Source organism: Sander vitreus, chromosome 5 (assembly GCF_031162955.1).
Source record: "Sander vitreus isolate 19-12246 chromosome 5, sanVit1, whole genome shotgun sequence".
Taxonomy (NCBI): domain Eukaryota; kingdom Metazoa; phylum Chordata; class Actinopteri; order Perciformes; family Percidae; genus Sander; species Sander vitreus.
Genome location: NC_135859.1, coordinates 13,643,806 through 13,667,884, shown reverse-complemented (window position 1 = coordinate 13,667,884; position 24,079 = coordinate 13,643,806). Strand labels below are relative to the sequence as shown.

At 41.8% G+C, this 24,079-nt stretch overlaps 1 protein-coding gene across 2 annotated transcripts in view; it reads right to left on the bottom strand.

Moving 5' to 3' along the window:
* arb2a (ARB2 cotranscriptional regulator A) overlaps positions 1–24,079 on the bottom strand; it is a 159,592-nt gene that overhangs the window by 128,533 nt on the left and 6,980 nt on the right. For both annotated transcript variants that reach the window (XM_078250489.1, XM_078250490.1), the window contains exons 5-6: positions 12,501–12,566; positions 10,765–10,956 (exon numbers count right to left, since the gene is read on the bottom strand). In XM_078250489.1, coding sequence (XP_078106615.1) covers positions 10,765–10,956; positions 12,501–12,566 — 258 coding nt within the window. The remainder of the gene's footprint in view (positions 1–10,764; positions 10,957–12,500; positions 12,567–24,079) is intronic.

Below are 24,079 nucleotides of genomic sequence, written 5' to 3'. Positions count from 1 at the left end.
TAGAGAAAAGTTTAGCTGATAAACATAGTGAGTAGAGTGTCCTGATGATGACATGATCATTACAGGTGTGCTAATCTATCAGACACAAATTACAATAGGTCGATACCCACCACGGGCGGGCAGGGCCTGGGGTTATATGCCCAGCAGCAGTACCTCTGGCTTGGTCGGTTGTTACAAACAGTTGGCAGCTTTCGTGAGCGGGAAGCCAGTCAACGCCTTAGTTATGCACACACTGAGATGAATATAGTTTTTTTTATAAACAAAACTAAAGTATATGAGAATTTTGCTAATGCTGTGGACTTAATAAGCCATTGTTGTTGGAAGGTCTGATAAAGTGCATCGTTTCAATCAATTATTAGATTGACTCATTGCTTAGTCAATCACAATTGTAGAATATAAGCACACTCTGAGGAAGGGCGCTGCCCCAAACGTCTGTTGTGTGGCAATAAAAATATTAAATTGGACTGCTGTCCAAGTAACTTTATCTAAGAATATTAGCAAGCAAATTTAGACTTTGAAAGAGGAGTGCATCTACTGCTTACGAATGCGTATGTTTAGGTCTATGTTTTACAAGGACTTCTCTCACTTTCAGGACCAGTGCAGGTGCTGCCTCTTCCTTCAGTCAGCTGATGAAGAGCAGCATGTCAGGGCCTTGCTGGAGACAAGCGACACTGTCCTCTCATGGCATCCCAAACAGGATGCGATTCTTTTGTTCTTACCTCTGCATTTGCCTTATGGCAAGTTTATTTGTGTGTACAGTATGCGTGTATGACTGACTGTGACTGTGTTTTGACACTGTCGCTGTGTTTCTGGGTGTGCGCCGTGCCGTACTGTGTTTCTGAGCTCAGGTTGACATTCGTTTGACTGACATCGGGGGCGACAGCAGCACAGTGGCATATGGTAACCGCCTGCTAACCGCTAAAACTTGACATCAGCGCAAACAAGTCAGCCAAGCGTGGCATAGTGTGCTCCTAAGAGGGTTAAGGGATAGACTGTCAGCATACAGTGGGATAATAACACCTATCATGAGCACCATAATACCAGATAAAGGGAATGAGAGCTAGACCAAATACATAGGTTGGTGTTGACTCAGATGAAACCGATGACTAGTTAGACAATAAGGTGTAATGATAAACTATAACTGATCTAAACACCTGTTGTATAGGTGGTCCTGATCTCAGCAATTTGTAGCATTACACAAAGCAGAAAAGTAAAGAGAACCATTGAGACAGAGAGGCCCACACCTGACATTAACATGAGTTTCACATCCAGAATGTGTTCAAATCGATAAGACTTTACTGTAAATCACCCTATTAAGCATTTACAAGCAGTATATAAATATTAAATAAATGGTTTATGAAACACTTTGATGTAGTAAGCAGATATACATGTTTATTACTGCATTTGTCTACAACTGTAACTCCTACTGCTGCTGTATTAACTGTTAATTAAAGACAATATTGTACACCTCCTACATGTCATTGCTTATACGCATTGGATTTCATGCATTTTTGTGCCAAAGTCCAACCTAAGATGCATGTTGATGCCTATTGTACTCACAGATATACAGACACGGACAGTCATCCACTGACCCACTGAGCTGCACAAGACAAAAGAGCTGCAGAACAAATCTGATCACTGATGCCATCTCTCCTCATTGTCTGTCTCTCTTTCTTTCGCACAGACACAAAAGCACACATATCTTGAAACACCGCCATCACTGCAATGATCTGATGTACTGAAATGTACATTTCACATCCACAGAGAAGGCAGGGCAATATCAGTCTCAAATGACAGATAAGCCTTCAAATACAGATTCCATCTTCAACGTCTGGTCATATAGAGATGCAGCAAAAACACAAAAGCAGACAGCTACAAGACACTAACACGTACAGGTAAACACAGATAAAAGTGCAGCCTCAAAAACATGTATGGCAAATATTACTAATCATCTGTATATGGCAAATAATCCAGTGGGACAAATGATTGAAAAGGTCAGACAGGTATAGATGTCTGAAAAGCATCATGTTGTTACCATAAAACACTATGGAAAAAAGTCTCCAAAACATAATTTTCGAAACATCTGCAGGAAAACCAGAGCAGCCCTCCAGCATCTATTTTCATTTCTAACCACAGAGTTGGCACTAAAACTATTAACAGAAAGATTTGTTGTTGTTTGCCTCAAACCTAAGTGTACCACCTAGAACCCTGGTAACCCCTATTTAAGCACAGAGTTTCCTCTCATCGATCAAAGTGTGATGCACACAGTCCAGGAGCATGACACTGGCATGGAGAGCTTACAGCAGGTTTCAACTTTGACGCTAAAAGATGCTCAGTGGCTGATTGTGTGTGTGTGTGTGTGTGTGTGTGTGTGTGTGTGTGTGTGTGTGTGTGTGTGTGTGTGTGTCTCTTTCTTTTCACATCATAGTGGGTCACCTATCTGCTCACCACTAGCTCTTCGCAAAACACAATTTCCTCCTGGAACGTCCAAAGCTAAGCACTTTAACCTCTGCAAACCTGCTGCAATGGAGAAGACATGTAAAATGTACAAGAAGATGTTTGAGCCACTGTGTGTGCGGTGTGCGGTGTGTGTGTGTGTGTGTCTGCATGTAATATCAACTGACTGAACAAACACATGCGGTACATACACCACAAAAAAATAATTCTGCTATCAGAGAGTGAACATAGATTGTTGTTGTATAAAAGACTGTTGAGGGTTTTTTGTCGTGTGTGCGCATGTGTTTGGTGTGTGTGTGTGTGTGTGTGTGTGTGTGTGTGTGTGTGTGTGTGTGTGTGTGTGTGTGTATTAGCCATAGACAAGTGTTCCCAGTGAGAGAGTGAAGAGGTATCCACCACACACTGCCTGGGGCCCTCTGGAAGAGAGACTAAACAAGACCTTCCCATTGGGACGCACACACACAGCCTGCAGCTGCAAATGACCTACTACCCACCTCACACACACAGACAGACACAGACAGACACACACACACACACACACACACACACACAAACACACAAAGCCTTTTTGATGGTATAATTTGTTAATTTCAAGAGAGAAAAATAAAGTCAATTATCACATGTGGGCTAAAAAATGTACACTCCCAATTAATGTTGTACAATTAGATCAAAGTCTTCCTCTGTCATTTTCTTTTGTTTTTCATCCTCTTGTTTTATTCCATCTTCTCATCTCATCCCCAAGCTGCATGGTGGCATGGGCAGCCTGGAAACTGACACCCCAAACAACTCTCATCAGCTTTTTCAACTATACAGTATATTTCAACGTGCATGTACATACTTTACATTCAGAAAGTAAAAGTTTAAGTTTCCCTCTAAGAGTATATAACCTACTGTATTGTAACAAACAAAGTGCTACATCTGTACTCGTCATGTTCACTTTTTGGATCTACAGCAGTAGTTCCAAAACTAGTTCCAAACCATGCCACCCCATTCACACACAAACACACTCTCATGCACCCCTTTAAGATAATAATATCATAGTAAATAGCTATTATCTGTATTTATTTTAAGTCAATTTACTGTGACAATTGTGTGATAAAATGTTATCAAATGGGAACCACAAAAGTTTAAAAACAAATCTTGCCACATCCCTGGCCACTTTTATGGCACCCCAGGGTTCTGCAGTCGCCACTTTGGAAACAACTGATCTGAAGCACTATGTTTAAATTCACACTATTTAAATTGGATTACTTTAAGAGCAGGAATCCTCTACTGCAATTTTCATGTGCTGTGTCTGTAAATCCAGAGGTACTTTATACAAAATAAATGATATCTGCACAGTAAAATTGCCAGAGTTAACTTACTGTAACTCTGAACTTGTTAAAATCCACACTTCCTGTGTTTATGGAGGCCAATCAGCACTAATTAACACCACAAAATTTGCTGTGTTTTTCCTTGAATCTCTGCTCTTAGCCCGAATGTGAAATGTCATAATGCTTAAACACTTATGTGAATTACAGTACCAGTCAAAAGTTTGGAGAAAGCGTGTTCAAACTTTTGACTGGTTATGTATGTATCTGGCAGATTTGCAGGGGATGCAAATTACAGATGCCACTAGTAAATATAATAATGACAGGACCTCCCAAAAGAAAATCAACATTTAAATAGGGCTTAATACGGAATGCGAGGAAAATGTCCTACACCAATGACAATGATAATGATAATAACCATGTGCTATGACCTTTTACTTACAGTGTGTTTAGAAAATACCTCAAACCCAGTGTGAACTGTCTTTCTCATGTATCAGTGTCCTATGAAACAATAGCCAGTGTGTTTTCCTAGAGGAAGCCTGAGGATGAACATATCTTCTTAGTATCGTTCTCTGACTGACAAATAAAGGCTCCCTGCCAATAGAAACTCAATGAAACCACAATCAATATAATGCTACAAGGTGTGCACGCACATACACACATACACTACACAGATAGGGGATGATGTACGATTACCTAGAGCACATAACAACCAGCTGTATGCTCATACAGTATGCACATGCCCACACTCTCGTATTGCATTTGTGCGCACACACACACACGCACACTAAAAGACACTTAATATGCAAATTTTTTTTACAACAGGGACAGCACTCCATTGTTCATCTGGACGAAGGGGGTCAGGTAGATGGATAAATAGCTCTCTAGATATCTAGCTCGGACCTCAATTGATGAGATTTCACATCCGGCAGCAGCAGTGCTGTTAGGACAGGGAATACCACCACAAAATAATGTTTTCTCTCCCTCTGATCAATTTTTAATTTGGCCTGTGCAGCCGAGCCCTTGGCGGGCCTGGCCCCGGTAATTATGGTGGATTATTGACAGCTGCCTTCCCGCGGGATGCTATTTAAAAGAGGTTTAACCCCAGAGCAAGTCCAGGCCCCACACCCGCCTTTGAAGGTGTCAAGTGCATTGATCTGAGCTGCGGGATGTGCTGGGACCTTCCCACCTGGAGGTGTGTGTGTATGCCTGCCTGTGTGTCTGTGTGTGTCTGTGTGTGTGTGTGTGTGTGTGTGTGTGTGTGTGTGTGTGTGTGTGTGTGTGTGTGTGTGTGTTCACAGTGGGTCACCTAGGGCTGCTATTACAAGGCCATGGCAAGAAGGTGCATCTTTTGACCCCTACACACATACACAAACTGTCCTCTGGCTAAACCTGGCTTGCTGGAAAAAATGATACCTTGTCTTGCCTCTGTAGCCACCTGATGCCCCAATATAGGCTGTACACACACTGTACCTACAACGTTCTCACTGGATCCACACACACACACACACACACACACACACACACACACACACACACACATACAAACTCACAGCCCGGGGGGAATTAGAGGAACTAATGAGAAAGGAGGAGGAAGAATAGTGATTGGAGAGATGGAGAGAGAGATAGCCTCACAGCACGCAGGGCCGTGACACAACACAGGCAGATGCCAGAGTGCGCAGCTGATGGTGAAGAGGACATCATCAAGCTAAAATAAAAAGAAGAGGGTGGGCAGCATGACAGAAATTAAAAGAGGATTTCTGTGTTTGAGTTTGTCTGCTTCGCTGCCCCCTTTCAACATCCCATTGAAATTCTGGGCAGATACAAACCCCTAGGCTTTTGACACACTTTTGAAAACACCACACCCCCTCTTTCTTTCCAGTGGGTCTCCAGTGTCGAGCATGACTCACTATCGAGAGAGAGAGAGAGAGAGAGAGAGAGAGAGAGAGAGAGAGAGAGAGATGGAGAAATGGGGGGTGAGAAGGAGGGAAGGCATAGATCTGTTTTTGTATTAGCAACTTCAAAATTAAATGAAGTTGTTCTTGAGGACAGTGTATAAATGTGTGTATTGTGTGCACCTGTATATGCAGTTAACAAGTAGGAAAGTTGTCAAGCTTAATATTGTTGATTAATTCATTTAAATTTGAAATATCTAACATGCACAAAAACAAGATTGAATTATAAACAATTTAATTGTAGTTGATTTAAAATGAATTAAGATGTGTTTACCCCAGATGAATACAAAGTATTTTTGATCACAAAGTAGCCAGTAACATAGTAGCCAGTAACTAACGTCTGCAAAATCGAAAGATTGCGGCTGCAGTCGGAGAAGCCGAGGGAAAAAAGGTAAAGAAGTGATGTAAAGTAAAATAAAATGAAAAAGGCACACAAAAAATGTTGGCTTCTTGCTTCTCAACTAGGTTGTGTCATGACCAGATAAGTGATATAGGAGAGCTAAGGCCTCACAACAACATGCATGGGTTTTCTTTCAATTTGTACACAAACTTGCACAAGTTGAAAGCCCTGCTCTTAATACCAACAGCTACTATAACTAATGATCTTACCTTTCAATGTTCCCTCCTTCCTCAATTATTCTGACTGTAACCTCACAATCTACTCTACTCTCTCTTTCTCCCATCCCTTCCAAACACCACGGCGCCCACCCTCCACTTCCACCATCTCAGTCTCAGGATGCAGAGCAGTGACAGGGCCAGAAGGTAATGATACAGCTGCCATGATGCAACAAGCAGACCTGTCGACTGTCAGGAATTGAAATCATGAAGGAATAAGCTGTCATTAAAAGGCCCTCTCCCAGTAGTGGAGCTGTCAGACGCCTGCCTTCTGCCTACTCTCTCTCTCTCTCTCTCTATACTACCATCTCTCCTCTGCCAGTCCCACCCCATTTGCAGTCACTCCCTCGTCCTCCTCTCATTTCTCTTTTCCTGCTTCAATCCTCTCTGTACCCCTCTCCTTCATTCCTCTTCTGTCCTCTTCCAACCAATCCTATCCCTTCTCCCTCTCTGCTCCCTCTACCCCCTGGTTGTTGCTGGAGCATCCTCCTCTCACCTGCCATTTTACCTCTGGGCTATGGGAATAGCACCACTTCCATGTGCACACACACATGCACATAAAAAGAACATGCATGAGACAGGCACACAGCACAAAGATTCCCCTTAACCTGCTGTGACTCTACATGCCGAATGCCACAAGTATACCCTCTGCCCCATGTGATGCATTTGTGTGTGTGTGTGTGTGTGTGTGTGTGTGTGTGTGTGTGTGTGTGTGTGTTTTCTCGGTGTCCATGTCTGAGCATTAATATTTTAGACTCATCTTTCATATATACATTTTGCCAGCTTATTAATGTGTCATCATCATATAGCAATGAGTGTGACGAAGATTGTGATATCTGTAGACAGGAGCATGGTAGATATGGGCGTCAGAGACAGGCTGCCCCGAATTTCACCCTGTGATTGTATGTGTGTGCATGTGTGTTGTGTAAAGGGCCTGATTAACTAGCGCAATCAGCTATTTTTTCCCATCAGAAGAGAGGAAAGGCTGACTCGAAGTTCTGAGAAACATGGCTAAGAATTTCAGAGTGGTGCTTTGACACAGGTATGTGCAAGCCCATACACACATAGAACTGTGTGTGCGCGTGCGTGTGTGTGTGTGTGTGTGTGTGTGTGTGTATGTGTATGCGCGTGCTTGCTCATGTGTTTTGCAAAGCCACAAGCTCCCCCCCATATTTGCCGAATGCACTCCAGCTGACCCTTTGCTGCAGGCTTTGAATTTCCAATCAACTTCCCATGAGTAACTTCACATGAGCTGCACCCAGGGCAACCGATTCTTGCCACAATACATTGCAGGAAAACAGAGCCTAATCTAAGCATAATAAAAAAGTATACTCAAAATGTCAACACTTGACCCAACACTGGACTTAACTAAATTTGTAAATCAAAAATATTGTGTAATTGTCATGGTGCCCGAGTTGCTCATACACAGTTGTACAGCATCAGACTGTGCTGATGAACAATTTACAAATACATTATCGTATCAAACTTGAAGTGGTGTAATATAATTATTTCCTCAGGTTTGACACCCTACTTCCAATTAGTAATTTCCTGAATTTCACAGAATGACTTTTGACTTTGCACTGATTCATTCAGCTGTGGATTATATGTGTAGGTGGAGAGAATGATACTAGCCACAGCCACAGAGGTAGCAATAGCAAATGTTAACTGCTGAGTACCTGCCCGATTTGGAAGCAAGTAAGCAATATTTATATTTACTAATATTTAACATGCTTTATATATGCTTACATTGCTTTTAATACTACTTCATATCCATTATTAATGTGTCTTAGTAACAATTTAAGAATACAAAAGTGGTTAGCTGTATACAATTAACACCGTTAAACAACAATGGTGTAGATGGTTGCTTCTCGCCAGGCTTCAGAACTCACCTAGTCATCACCATTTCTGCTGCACCTCTCCACCCACAAGGACATTAAATATAACATGCTGGGTGTCAGCTAACCACTTGGCTGACCAGTCAGGCACTCATGATAAACATTGACTTAGGAGATACATTTAAATGAATGTGTAACTCATGCTGGGCAGCCATGCACTTTTGTCTTAGTGCTGTATGGCAGGTATAAGACAGTATCTTTAAAAAGTAAGATGGGATATCTCTGTCAGAGTGACGATCGTAGCTTACCTTCTACACGTATACGAGTTAACCAGATGAGATGTTTGAGGGTAAATGAATAAAGGAGGACAAAAATACATGTCAAATACATAATACAATGCAGCCAAAACTGCCAATAAAAATATGGCTATGTTAGTCAGTATGTCAGCTTACCATTTTCATTTTCATTGTTTTATAGTGCTGACGAGTCATGTGGCATACCTGTGGAGCACACAAGTATCCACTGAAAATAACATATTGAATAACTATAATGGGTACTGCTGATGAGTATTATAGAGATTATCCTGGTTAGCTGGTCCCTCTTTGCTTGAGGGGGAACTAATCATCAAAATCAGCTGATGGCGTGTTACGTTGAGAGGAAAACCAGCAAACACTTGCCCGCCAATGCCACATTATTTTTTGCACTAGCACTGTAAAAACGGCTAATTGGCTGTCCTTGAGGTGGTCTCTACATAAACTTGCTTTATCATGGGTTTCTGCTCTTAACATGGTGTAAAGCTGGTGATCGTGGATTTTGCTTTCTGTATTTGCTGTGCCACAGAGCTGTCATCTCTCTGAGCTGTCATTCATTTGTGAGTTGATGATCAAACGTGTCATCGCTTGTGTGCTGCATGCCTGTAAATTAAGGTATAAAATGTATATCTGCGCTGGACCAATAACTCAACTTCTTTCTTCAGATTGAATAGTAGCTGTACTTCCTGTACATTGCATCTAAAAATTGCATCCACACAAATTTCATGGTATGACATAATAAAGGACAAACATGCCTGTAATGGATGCAGACAGAAGGAATTGACTGTAAATGTGTGTGCCTGTCTATCCACTCCACACACAGAGTACAAGGCCTGTGTGTGGTAAATGCCTGGATGATGATTTGTCAGGGTGTAGGAACACAATTTCTTGTTTACTGTGATGAATGAGCAACACTCGCACTACACACACCATGTTCTCTATATCTAAGCTGTCACTTTGGCTTTCTGCAGCACAACCCTGCCTTCTCCAACTGTAATACCAGCCAGGGTAACTGTAATTCAAAGACAGTCTCTGGGTAGCCAAATCATCAGTTAGCACAAAGATGGGCACGGACGCAGGCAACCCAAACCTCTCCCGTTGTTGTACACAGCAGGAGCAGGCTTTACACAGCAGTGAAAGTCTTTATGGCATTCAGATGGATGAAACGAAGGGGCAAGGGGAGAGGGAGAGCAGGATCTCCCCTAAGTCAATTTGAACAGTGGGACAATAAAATTACACAGGTAGTCGTGGCCAGGCTGACAAATGAGCACAGAGATAGGGATGAAAATAATAAGACAGGCAGAGCCACATTTTGCTTGCTGACACACAGACACTCGTGTGTGATCATATGGTGCGGAAAGAAAAAACAAATTTATATTTTACATTACATCATATCTTCCTCTCTCTCAGCTCACAAATACACAGGACTACATAGGAATCATGCATCATAAGAATGCATCATTTTTTTAATCTTGTATAATGATGATCATGTTGAAGAATATGCTTTAGTTCACTCAAAGGACAATACAAGCCTAAATATTGGGTTGAGGACTGTACCGTAATAGTATCATTCAAGAATATGAGTCTGTGTTTGCACAAGTGAATGAATGTCTGCTTGTTATTTTTTGCCTCTGTGAATATATGTGGAGTGCAGAAATTGTTCAGCATCATAGAATTTCTCATATGACCCCGGGACAAAGTTTCCTTTCCACTCCGCACTTGTGTAAACTGTACAATGAAGTGGACTGAGTCGATATAGTACATCCAGAGTCTGAGCTTTGAAAGCACACAGCAAGAACAAATTATCCACAATCACATCCAAACCCGCAGTCAAATACAAGAAAACAAAATACCACCACACTCTGCTTCTGACTGTGCCACAGCCCCAAAATATTCAAGCCAGCTTTTCAAAAAAACAAACAGTGTGTGTTACTCTTGTCACACCAATATCCCATCAGGCTAACCATTGTGGTAGCGGTGGTACCAACGACCTCACGGGAACACGCAGCCTGAACTCCGAGACCTATAAAGCTTTACTTACCAAAGATGTGTCACACAATATATTCTTTGCAAATTAAAGAAAAATATGAAAAAAGAAAGTAGAGAATATAAATGTAAAGTATTTAAAACTAGCTGCGAAATAGATCACATTCTAACATCTTACATGCAGTGTCCTCAGTGCAGTCAGCCCACAAAGTCCCTCTTAGTGAAACATGAAACAGGACAAAATCAGTTCAACATCCAACAGAATAGATTGCACTTCTTTTGTTGTGCCCCCTACCTCCATGGCTCTGGTGATGAAGGGGATTTGTGTCCCTGAGTCCAGGTCCTGGTTGATGATGAGTCTACGGGCCCACTGACCGGCCCGCACCACGCCACTGCCCTGGATCAGCACCAGCAGTTTAGAAGGGTTGGACATGGCATCTGGGCTCAGGTAGATAAAACTGGTGGGTTCATCTTCTGTAGCATCCACCTAAATGTTCAGGAAATCACAGGTTACCTGTGGCAGTAACGGCAAAGACTCTTATACAGGGAAGAATGTATACTTTCCCAATAATGTTCATTTGTTTTTTTTAAACTGCTCAACATTTTTTGAATATAATTTCATAGACTTTCGGGACATTTAACTCAATCAAAATAAATCTTGGCCGTTTCCGTGCAACAGCAGCAAATGCAAAAGATTATCCAATTGTGATTTCTGCTGCTTCAAAGAATCTCCTGATAATGATTATGAAGAGAAATGGTTTCTTATGTAACATGCATGAGTTTAAGGAGAAACAGCCTTCTCCTCTGTGGCCTTTGTAATTAAAAAAAGCTCATATGCATCAGTTCACTAAATCAGCAATAATCATGATTAGAAAACAGCCTGTGTGTGATTAAAACTGAGGCAGAAAGTGATGCGGACAGAAAGAGAGGCTAAGTAAGTTAGTGAGTGTTTGTGTGTGTGCATGCGCGCCGTCCACATCCCATGCGTCGTTGCATCCCTCCCAAGTATGCCTGGAAGAATCTCTAAGGAGACAAACACTGTCCATAAAAGCCATGGGTGGCAGCTGCAGGAACTTAATCCAAGCAGACAAAGAGAGCCGAGTGGGGGAGAAAATCTTACCCTTTATTCTCTTGTGCTCCCTCATTCCCTCTCCCTATACTTGGCTGTGGTTAATCTTCTTAAAATCTACGGTCACAAGTTCAATGCCACGCAGGTGGACGGACCCACCACTAATACACAAATACACACACACGCCATATACACGCAGGCGGGTGGGCAGCAGAAAAGCAGAACAGAGCAATTTTCCAGAGGAATAATGAGATAAATAGGCCAGGCAGATAAACCAGTAAAAGTGTATGGGGGCTAATGAAAGGCGCTGAGTCCCTGGCTAGGTGATTTATGGACACTGTTAGTGCTGGAGCTAAGTCTGCTATGCTTCTAAACACCAGCGCTGCCTAACATCCCTATAAATGCAGCCTGAAAAATGATCACAACTTTTATAAACAGAAAAGGAGCAGGCCTGGAGGGGTAAAGGGGGGCAAAAAGAGACAAACATGCTTCTAACAACAAATAAAAGGGATCAAGTGTGTGCTCTGAGCCTGGATGAGCTGGGCAAAGAATAACTCCATGATGGCAGAGTAGAAAGTCCCCTTTAGCGCAAATGAATGCAAAACAGATTAAGCATCAGCATGCTGCGCCTCTGCGCCTTTGAAATGACACGTCACAATACAGTTAATTTGTTGAGGAGACACTTTTGCACAAAGGATGTGGGCAGGGGGGGGGAGGAAGAAAGAGAGGGAGTAAGAGAGAAACTGAGTGAGATAGAAAGAGAAAGACAAAGACTGATAGAGAATGAGGAGAGCTGACGCCTCACAATACCCTTTTCTGGATTTTTTTAAACAGAACACTCACTATCATAATCACACTCTGAAGCCTAAGCATTTACGTCAATTTTCATATTTAATACCCCCTTTAATCTTCAAGGGCATGAATCAAAGAGATACATGCCTCTTTTCACTCTGGGTACTTACTGGCAGGATTGCTTTAGTCATGTTGCATTTTTTCTCCAACAGCTCATAAACATACTGAGTGATGATCTGGAGAGAGAGAAAAAGACACACACACACACACACACACACACACACACACAGTCAAATGTTACATTAATATATGGTCTAATGCAATTAATATTTTCATATTGATACAACTCCAGCCAACAAAAGCCAACTAAACTCTGTATGTATTGTGTGAACAAGTAATAGCAACCACTGTCATGCTTGCAAACAGAATAAAAAAATACTATTCAAAACCCCTGCCCTCTGGTACTGTATGTGTGTATATGTGTGTGTACATGAGCTACTTGAAAGGGTCTGGATCGTATTGTGTACGTTGTGTGTGTGTGTGTGTGTGTGTGTGTGTGAATCACAGTGCAGTTAGAGTGTTGAGGTTGTAAGTGCCAGGAGAGGAAATCTCCTGTACAAGCGAAGGGCTGATGTAAGTTATGTTTATCCCCGCAGCCACAGCACTAAAGAACCTTGTATACCGAATCATTCCAACCCCAGGCCAAGCCTTTCATGGTTCGGTGACATTAACAACTTTCTTTTTCGTTTTCCTTCTTTCCTCCTTTTCTTCTCCCCATGTCCTGCTCAGCTGAGAACAGAGGGAAGCGCTTTGTGGAACAGATTTCGATTTTTGATCAGTTGTGAGAGAAAGACAGAGGAGTGGTGATAACAGATGACAGGGCAAACGACCGCTGGCAGTGTGCTGTGTTGGAGCTATTGTCGCTCTGATGATTCACAAGGTTTCACAAACACGCGCGATGACAGACTCCCTGTCCTGTACATGTCACGACAAAACAATGATGGGTTGATGGACCACAGGGAGAGCTGAGCAACATGCTGTCCTGCGGTAAAGTCTCACTTTGGTGAGCTTTTGAAGCATCCGACTTACCAATTCAGGAAACCAAAGGCTAGCGGTGGCGCCACAGCTACAAAGTGAGACCAACTGACTGACCCCAAACACAAACAAGGATCAACCAGAGACTGTCACGTCTCACAGCACAGAGTGGCATCAGTGACGCACAGATCTCATTATGTGCGGAGAGGGGGAAACTGTACATTTGACACTTTTACACATGAAATTTAATAGGGATGAAGCAATAAAAATATCTGCAAATAAATGTCATGTTTTTAATTAAGCTATTAAAAGATTTCCTTTAAATATCAATATAAACCATTACGAAACTGTACAAAAGTAATAAGCATTCTTGAGTGCAAACCAGAGACAATCACAAGCAACTAGTGTGTATTGGAGCCATTCAAAAGTAAACTTGCTCTGTGTAAGCTACAGCATGTAGAACAGAGGTGTAGTAGTACAGCTACATGCCAATAATGCTGAATGTCAAAAAACATCCTGCTAATCCCTAAAGCAAGGAAGCTAAACTCAGTCAAACTAGGGCTGGGCGATATGGAGAAAATCAAATATCACGATATTTTTGACCAAATACCTCGATTTCGATACCGCAACAATATTGTAGTGTTGACTATTGGTGCTTTCACAAAATATTAACACAATGAGATTTTTGATAAATAATCATCAGTAATGTGGATATAATGACTAAGTGGGTAAAGGCAAATAATAGAACGGTTACAACAGTCTGGTAAGTTCAGAAAATGACATCACTTTACTGTAATGCAGCCTTTAAAAGCAGGAAAAGACACCACTTATGCCATATTACGATATTATGATATCCAAAATGTAAGACGATATCTAGTCTCATATCACGATATCGATATAATATTGATATATTGCCCAGCTCTAAGTCAAACTGATATTACAACATTTCCCCAAGTTCCTTACAGAAGTGAGAAAATATTTGCCCTGACTGGCGACATGAGACTATAGTAAAAACATGGATTACTGGCAAAGAGTGAAAAACTGATGAGAGTCTTTTGGGCAATGATCTGCTTAGCTTTCGTAATTGTTGGTGCACACACAAAAAAATGATTCTTTAGACTACGCTCTGAAATGTCAACCACAGGACAATAAAATGATGCATATCCCCAAAATTACATGTTCCAAACTCCAAACACTTTTTAAATGGCATGAATTGGCATTTTGACACAGAAAAGAAAGGACAACAAAAGGCCAAATGCAACTTAAAAGTACTCAAAAAAATATTTTTTACTTTTAAGTCAAATGTGAAATCTCATGATAATCACAATATTGTCATGCTCTTTTATGCTCGAAAGAAACTCAATCCTAACTTGATTTACAGCTAAAACGAACATCATGCAAGAATAACATTATGCACCAGACACGTATTAGCCTTATGACAATGCCAATCAAAGGCCAGCAGACCGACCAATGAGATGATCGATTTTACCATTCGACCCAGTGAAGGGGGGAAAAAAAATGCTAGAGGAGCTAAACCAACCCCACCTATAACCCCAGCCCACCAAACCTCTTTCTCTCGCTAATTCACTAAAATGTCAGCTGCTCTGATGAAGGCTAAAATGATTCCGGGCCTCAGTATGCTAGTGTTTAATGACATCAATAAGCCTCACAGGAAATTTCATTTGCACTACGTTATTTGTTTAGTGCCTCAGGTGGCTAGAGAACCATCTGATATAGAATAAGGAGAGAGATTTATAGGGAACAAGAGAAGAGAGAAACAGCAGAAATAATGCAAGTTTCACTGTGTAAATGCATTTCCACTGATAAAAGGATACTGCAGATCCTAAATAAGAATCCAATATCCAAACTTGTATATAGGCTGTGTGGTCATCTGTGTGCTTTAGTTCATAACGAAACCTGCAGCCAAAGTTTGTCTTTTCAGTAAACAAGATCTCAAAGTAAGACTTGAAAAAGGGACAGTACCATCATTCCACTGCATCAAACCCAAACCTTTGAGAAAAAATGGGATAGACTCAGAGTAGAGGCATACAACTCAGAAACAACACAGACAGCGTGCGCGCGCACGCATGCACGCACACGCACACACACACAGCCAACCTCCTTCTGTGCAGACCTCAGAGGACTACGTCCTTAGCAGCTGATCAGTACAAAAAAAAAAGCCTCTTTGTCACCTAATTACAAATGTGTTATTAGTGCTTTAATGAAATGCCTGCAGGAAGCAACGCTGAGTGGCTGCATTGTCGGCATCAGACGATAGGGGAAGCATGAGGAGTGGATTTGGAAAATAATATTAAGACACAAAGAGAAAGGAAGGGAGGTGGTGAGAAAGAGAGAGAAGTGGAGATAGGTGGATAAAAGTTAATCTAAATCAATTCAAATCAATAGATTTCATGGCCATAAACATGCTTACAATGTCCTTCTTATATGCAACAAATACGTAATATCATTCAGGCTGACAAGAAATGAGCGCAACATTATCTGAAATGTCAATGTAAGCTTAGATTCTCTCTATCATAAAGAGTGGGAGCAGAAGTCCCAGACTGCGCGATGTTACATCCAAAGACACAGAGCAGTGGCCATGAGTGACAGTTTACCAAACATTTGTAACCATTGTAACCCTCACTGACTTTGTCATACTGGACTAGCGAACTAAGGTAAAAGTGGAGTTTCAATTGTCTGCTACGACAGCTGGGTGATGATGTATCCTCGAACAACGGTGGACTTTCTACATGACCGTGAGAGCGGTCATGGGAGAGTCTAAAATAGACCTTCTGCGGCTGAGGTCACCTCTGTGTCTGTGGTTTGTTTGTGTGGAATAAGCATTGTGGCGATGAAGCAAGAAAAGCAGGATCAGGGAGGAAGGAAGGGACTTAGTGGAGGGCTCAGTTGGAGGAAAGAAAAAAGACAAGAAGGGAGATGTGGAGAAGTAATTCCCAGGAGCCAGAAGTTTGTGCCAGCTCCCAGTGCAAAGAACAGCTGAGAGGAGAATGAGCGATGGAAGGAGCGAGAACAGTACAGTACATGGCCTCGATAAGAGGCCTTAAAGTGGGTGGGCTGTGACATCAACTCCTAGCAAACCTCTGGCCATCTCCATAACAATCTCTTCATCATTCTCACTCACACACCAAGCCATGGTCTTAATGAAGACCATTACGGCTGCAAGTCGATATGTTTTTAAACCCCTCACTACGGAGAAAGACCTCCCACATTATGTGTGCACATGTATCAGTTAACGTGCGTGTGCATGTGTGTTCTTGCACTGATTACAACAGTCATGCCTGGTTTGGCTGACCGGACCTAAGGCGATAAGGAGATGATCTTTCCCGGGCATGCACAAAAACAAACTTGAGGAGGAAAAGAACCAGCACAGGAAGAGAGGTGGGAAAGATGAGGAGATGAGGAACGAGAGTAAGGGAATAAAGAGTAAGGCAAATATGAAAAGAAAATAAGGATAGGGATCAGAGGATGATGAGAAGAAGGCAGGGAGGCCAAAGGTTGAGATGGTCAACGGTAATGAAGAATCTGAGATAATTACTGGGGAGGAAGAGAAAACAATGATCTGAAACCAGCCCTCAAAGAGACGATTGTGAAACATGAACTGATGTGTATCAGGGAAGCTGTAAGTTTCATTGCGAGTTACTTAATTTAATGCCAGTCATAGTGAAATATACAATCAATTTATAAATGAAAATAATTTTAAGTAATCAGAAGTCATAGTTACCAAGCTGTTGTAGGGCCTTGTGAGGCTTCCCATTTAATGAATGTCATTGGAGACATTTCTAACATATTGGGGCCTATCTTCTGATAAAACTACAGTATCTCAGTGTCAGCCATGTGCACAAATATACTCAAGACAGCAGCACATACACAAGAAACTCATGTACAGACACACAACACCTCTTGTCTCTGTAGTCCAGAGCCCTCTCCAAAAGCCACTTAGCCACTGAAACCAGAGAGCAAGAAGAGGCATCAAAGCTGTTTATATAATGAAACTGAAAGAGCTGCTCCATGCCATATCACTGACTGCAACCAGAAAAGCATTCCTTCTTCTCTAGAGAATATAGAGGAGAGGAAGAAAAAGAAGGAAAAAAAGAAGAAAATCCCCTGAAACAATGCAGCACAACAACAGCTGCAACAACAGCAAAGCGTACTCAGAAAGAAAGACTGCGAAAATGAGAGAGAGCATGAGGCAATAGAAAGGTTGTTTATTTTAAGTCAGCCTCGTGTACCAACAAAAAGTGGTATTAAAATAGAGCCTATTGTTGTGAATTTGTGATCTGTCAGTCCGTGTGGGAAACAAAGAGAGAGAGAGAGAGAGAGAGAGAGAGAGAGAGAGAGAGAGAGAGAGAGAGAGAGACTGGTATTATTCCCATGAGGTCTCTGTCATTCTTCTGTCAGAGGAGAGAGGGCTCTCCAGGGGAAGAGAAAGTTCTCAGACACAGACGGACAGACAGACTGTTTACACTTAGTGAAGATATCCCTCTCTCTCACTCATTCTCCACCCTCCCAGCACTACTCATCCTAATGGCATTGTAATGACCTCCTCAGGTGTTAACTGAGAAGCCGGCAGAGGTCTAATTCAAAGTAAAATACTGTATGCCACCCTAGGTGCCGGCAGTAGCGACAGATGCCAGCGCTGTAACTACCAGCCCTCCTGTCTTTTCTCCAACACCCCACTCAAACCCCCCACCCCCAGTCCAATTCCCTTCCCTTTCATCAACTCTAATCCACCTCACCCACTCCCTGCAACCATTTTTGTCTGACTGTGTCTGCTACCTCCTTCATGCTCTCAGCAGAAGCTGCAGCGGAAGTGTTTAAGTGTTTTGGGAATGGAGACATGATGGCAGTCAGTGAATCCGGGCAGACAGCTGTCACTTATAGTCCGTCTTTAGAGACAGCCCATTAGCTTCTCAACAAAATGGTCCACGACTAGTATGGGACCTCCTGATGCTTTAAGTATAGTACGGAGGCCTGTCTGTGGGGTTCCCACTGTGGGCCTGACGCAACACTTCATGACTGCATTATGACTCTTTAAAGTTGATTCATAAGGACGCCACACCTTAACAAAATGTAATTCATCTTTTTTCGGTTAATGTGTATTATCTAAACAGTCTACAACATTTCTGCTTCCTGTGGAAAAACACATATACATCTAATGGAATAATCTAAAGGCTGCACCTGCACTTACACAAAGACTACCGCATGGGCACAGATAAAAATTTGCATTGCAGCCATGTGAACGAATGAATAATTGATTTCAGCTTAATGATAGTACTGCAAGCTAACTCTTCACAAGTACACAATCATCAACGAGCTGGCCACTGACTCTCCACAGGTCTTCCACAACAATCTGTATTAAATCCCACACGTTTTTCTGCATATATTGTTTGTCCTGAGACTAGCATCCAAATGTATGCAGATGATATTGTAATTTATGCACATGGTAGAGGTATACCACAAGCTACCATTAAGTATCATGAACTCAGTTTATAATACAATATAATATACATATTGCCATGCCCCTCAGTGTTTTGCTCAAGGGCACTTCAGCAGGGCCTTAAACTTTGGCCAGCTAGTCACCGCTATGACAACTCCCAGCATCCATAATGTAGAGAGAGGGAGACAGGAAGAGAAAAAAAAGATAACAGAGTGACAGCAGAGACTAAGAAACAGAGAGAGAGAGAGAGAGAGAGAGAGAGAGAGAGAGAGAGAGAGAGAGAGAAATGAAGAGACAGAGAAAAAAGAAGAGACGGCTTTCTAATTCAGCCATCTGGCTAGCTTTACTTCATTATAATATTGTGTGTGTGTGTGTGTGTGTGTGTGTGTGTGTGTGTGTGTGTGTGTGTGTTTACAAATTTGTGAGTGCCTTCCATTCCACAGATGCAGGCAGAGCAGAGGAGAATCCTCATTTATTAGAAGCTTAATAGAGCTCCATTTGGGCCAGACCCTATGCTTGTCTTCTTTCAGAGAGATTCATCACCGAATCACAAGAATTAGACTACAACTGACACCCACACAGGCTGAGGGGACTCCGCTGCACTGAGCAACACTGTGCAGATAGCGTGCATTGTATTACAGCTGTAATATGGCCATTACGATAACAGTCGGAGCCAAGGATGGAAAATGTCAATGTACAACAGCAGTCTGTGGGTTCTTCAGTCTTGGTTTGTGTAGTATTTTAGTTTGAATATGACAAAACAGAATACAAAAGCAAGAAAGAACACAATAAAGAATGTATTAGACCAATATTACAATTTACAAACTGGGGTAAATGGAAATAATAAGAGAATAAGATCCTCTAAGTTGGTGCTTAAACTCTTTATAGAGTGCATTCAGAACATAAAAGGATATTTCAGTTGAAGACTTCTTATTTGTCCTACTTATCCAGAGACATACAACCATAGATGCCCTTTCTTATGCTATTGCCATACCTTCAGACTTCACAGAGAGACATAAAAAGGCATCAGTGAGAGGGCTGTCTTGGGATAAAAAGGAAAAATAGCTGTATGGCCCAAATAATGTAGCTTTCCCTTGAAGCAATTTACATCAGATAGTTAATAATCAGGTGCTCCCTGAGGACATTCAATGGTTCTCATGCCAGAGCTCATGGTTCTAAGGAACATCATTATCCTACTGTCAGTACACCGTACTCAAACAGTACATTCAAAAAGCTGAATGTGTAATTTACGTTTTGTTTTACTGACCTTCTTTTCTATCCCCTTTTCCTCAACCTGCCTTGTTCAGTTGTTTTTCAATAAATGATTTCCTTTGTATTCATTTAAGTTTGGTGTTGAACTGTTGCCCAGGTGCCCATGCATGCACACATGTGCCCTCCACTTATATGTATGGACATATGGCCCATGGTATCCATACAAAGTTGACCAGTGCAGCCTTTTTTAGAAATAGCATCTGCAAATCTTTCCACATCATAACATAAATACATGGAAACATTTTAGAATTGTTTTTTACAGATGAAAAATAAAGAGTGAAACATTATTCACTGCTTTTGTGCTCAACCCAAATTTTGTTCCCATCTCTTTCTTCTGCATGGAGGCCATCATACCAACATCCTCATGCTCCCTCTCTCTATCTGTCCCTCCATTCAGACGAGGCTGAAGTGCAAATTGGACATCTGGTGCTGTGATGTGTCTGACAATACAGCGGCCACCCCCCAGCCCCCTCACACATGTACAGACACACAAACACGCACACACACAGCTCCTTCCAATACAGGACCGTGAGGATATAAAGACACTAAGGGGAAAAAAGAAGTGAGAGATGGACAGAGGCGAGGCGAGGCAAATTTATCTGTTTAGCAACTTTCAACAAGGCAATTCAAAATGATTTACATAGGATATAAAGGCACTAAGACAAGATACAAAGGAAAGACAAGTTCATGTAAAAAGACAATATAAAAAGACAAATAGGATTTAAAAGGATTAAAACAAAGTTTAATAGAACATTTAAATAAGCTGAAATAAAATGACACTGTAAACAGTAGAATACAAATTACAGGGCAGCTACAGTGCAGTGCAAGTATGAACAAATAGTGCCATATTAAACTTATTAAAATGCAGTCGACCTGTCCCTGATGACCTGAGAGGTCTGGACTGAGCAGCAGATCAGAAATGTATTTTGGCCCTTAACCATTCTGTGCATTATGAACCAACAGTAGAATTTTAAAGTCAATTACTTTACTTCACACAGGAAGGCAGTGTAAAGATCTGAGAACTGGAGAGATGTGATCCATTCTCCTGGTCTTAGTAAGGACTCTAGCAGCAGCGTTCTGCATCAGCAGCAAGTGTCTACTTTAGAGAGCTCTGTGAAGACAGCATTACAATAGAGCCTACTGAAGAGAAACGCATGGACAAGCCTTTAATTAATTCTGCATATATTTTTAAGGTGATGGGCTGATTATGTAATTGTCTTAATGTCGATGTTAAAATTACTGTCTAAGTCCATGATACACCAAGATTTCTGGTTTGGTTTGTGATCTTTAACATTAACAGCTGAAGCTGCGCCCTGACTTTTAATCTTTCTTCTTTGGGTCAAAAGACAATCCTTTCAGTTATGTCGTTGTTTAACTAGAGAAGATTTTAGCACATCCGATCATTGATTTGTTCGATGCACTCAGTGCTTGTATGGGACCTGGTGATATCGTCATATAAATCCGTGTGTCGTCGGCATGTCGTCAGGATGAGCCTGATTCTGGGCGGTGGTGGGGCCACTGTACGAGGCAGTAGGACCATGCCCAATAGGATAAAGAACAGGAAATGGGGCAAGGACTACCCGTCCTATGCATCTTCTCTACTGTCTGCACTGATGCCAGGCAGATTTCCTTGGATTGTAATGGCGGTGATTCAGGATCAGTGCAGCTCAGTGACATCCATCAACATCACACCCAGTTCCTAAATCTATGATCTTAGTTTGTTAGAGATATCCCTAAGAGGGGAGGTAGATGGAGACGGATGAAGCAAACTTCTTCTGCAAACTTCTTCTTCCTCTTCTTCAGTCTCGGCAGCCTGGGCAAGAGCTGTTCTCTCTTTTTGTCATCTTTGTTATCAGCAAAGTTGGGGTTACACAATGTGCTCCGTTGGGAGGGAGCCAGACGACGTGGCAGTGACCAGGGGTTGAATTTAATGCCAGCGTTAACCAGCGCTTCCATTTTCATCAATGAATTCCAAAGGGGGTGAGGCAGGGAAGAGTGAGGGGAGGCAGAATTAGGAGACAGGTCCGTGAGCTGGTAATCAGCACTCGTCACTTACCACATATTGATAGTGAGTCGGTGATGTTTTGTCTTTGTGGCGCCGAGGCTGCTGTGTGTCAGGGTGCATCATCTTAGGCCTGGCCGATTGGGTGTCGCAGGCGGAACCAAAATAGGCTATCAATACTTTAACTGCAGATCTGCTTGGGTGGAGGCCATCTGCCCTGAAAAGATGTCTAAATCCCCAGAACAGATGAAGTTATCAATACAGTGGATCCCTTTCAGATTGAGGTTTTGATGAGCCATGTGTTGAGTCCTAAGAGTCTGCTGAACCTGTTTATCAGTCTGTTAAACGTTGGCAGTAGTTTACTAATAAAAAACTGGGTGTCCAGACAGTTACAGACTAGAGTTCCAGGTTGAATCGTCTCCTAGATGAGTTGATGGTGTCACTGAGAAATTGCTGTCCATTTAAATATTGTTGTGTTGAGTTCTAATGAGCTAGCTCCCTGACAGAAGACTTTGGCAGAGTGTCGTGGAGTTCAGAAGACTCCACTGCGAATATCCCCATCTCAAGTACAACAATCTTCTGTAACAATTAATGACATGTCTTTACACTCCAATAATGTGTACGTTGTGGGGTAGCAAAAGGCAGTATCAAGTAGATAACACTCATTTAGGTTTTGTAGTTTGAGACAAGTAAAAGTAGCAAAAATAGCAACTAATCAGGGAGCAAGTGAAAAGAGTGTCTGCACTGTAGCAGGATGCATCCATCAGTCCACCAGAGGTATGGAAGGGAGGGAGAGAAAGGAATGTGAGTGAACATTAGGGGGCAATGATGATACCCTTCTATTCGTACTGCCAGGGGCAAACACATGAGCCCACGTCCTTGTGCCATCTCACACAGCTCACAAGCGGAATTGTGGCTACTTCTCAGACCGTCTCAGGTGGCAACTTGATAGAGGGCATTGGGGAGTGTTGTGGAGTGGTGTTGGCCCATAATAGGCCTGTCTGCATAGAAGCTTATTCTACATTGCATATGTATTTATTTTATTCTATTTTATATTTATTCTATTATATTCCTATGTAAAATTCTTCACTAATTTCTGTTTCATGTCTGTATCTTGGATTCTCATTTTAACTGCATGTTGTTTTTCTTCTTTTATACATTTTGTAATAGCATTGTTGCCTGAGAACAACAATTTCATTGCCAAAAACTGCTTCACTGTAATTGCTGTGCATATGACAAATAAAGACTTACATTTGCCTTCATGGCATCTGACAAACTCTCTCATCCTGCTTGATTCAGATGAGAGAGGGATGATAGAAGAAACTAGACACACAAACAATGGCATAGAGGGAAAAACTCAAGGACAAAAACATCTGCATGTATCGGCCAGACGGACGTAGAAACTCACATACAGAGGCTGACTAAGCAGTATAACCCACTTTTGGAACGAAAGGCATACAATTCAGTAGCCGTGTCTATTTATAATGGAGCATATTTCTTACCAGCAGAAACAGTGCATTTGTACTGGCAAAGCTGCATGAGAGAGGTACAATATTAATTTTCTTGAATCATCTGTGGCCTAAAAACAACTAAATATTACTGCGTATTCAGGTATTGCTACTTTCTTCTCAGCCAGTTAATCTCCTGCAGCACAACTCATACAGTATCTGTTCTCATTACACACACAGTGATTGACACGGTTTCCTTTTTTTCTTTTCTAAAGAAGATGCTTCTGTCAATTTTTTAATCACAGGATGAATACAATTTGCATACACCCTGCTTGATGATTTGTTATTTTCTCCGAATGTTTGGCCCCCCTCCGATGCCTGAGTTCAGTTAGTTTAAATGTATGTGTATGTGTGTGTTCTTTCAGGGCCTCTGCTTGCATGCTACCAAATGTTTGTTTCTACAGCCTTTTAAGATGCTGGTGGATAGCACCTGAGCAGGCAAAAGAAAAGAGGGGGGAAAAGCCTTCACAGAAG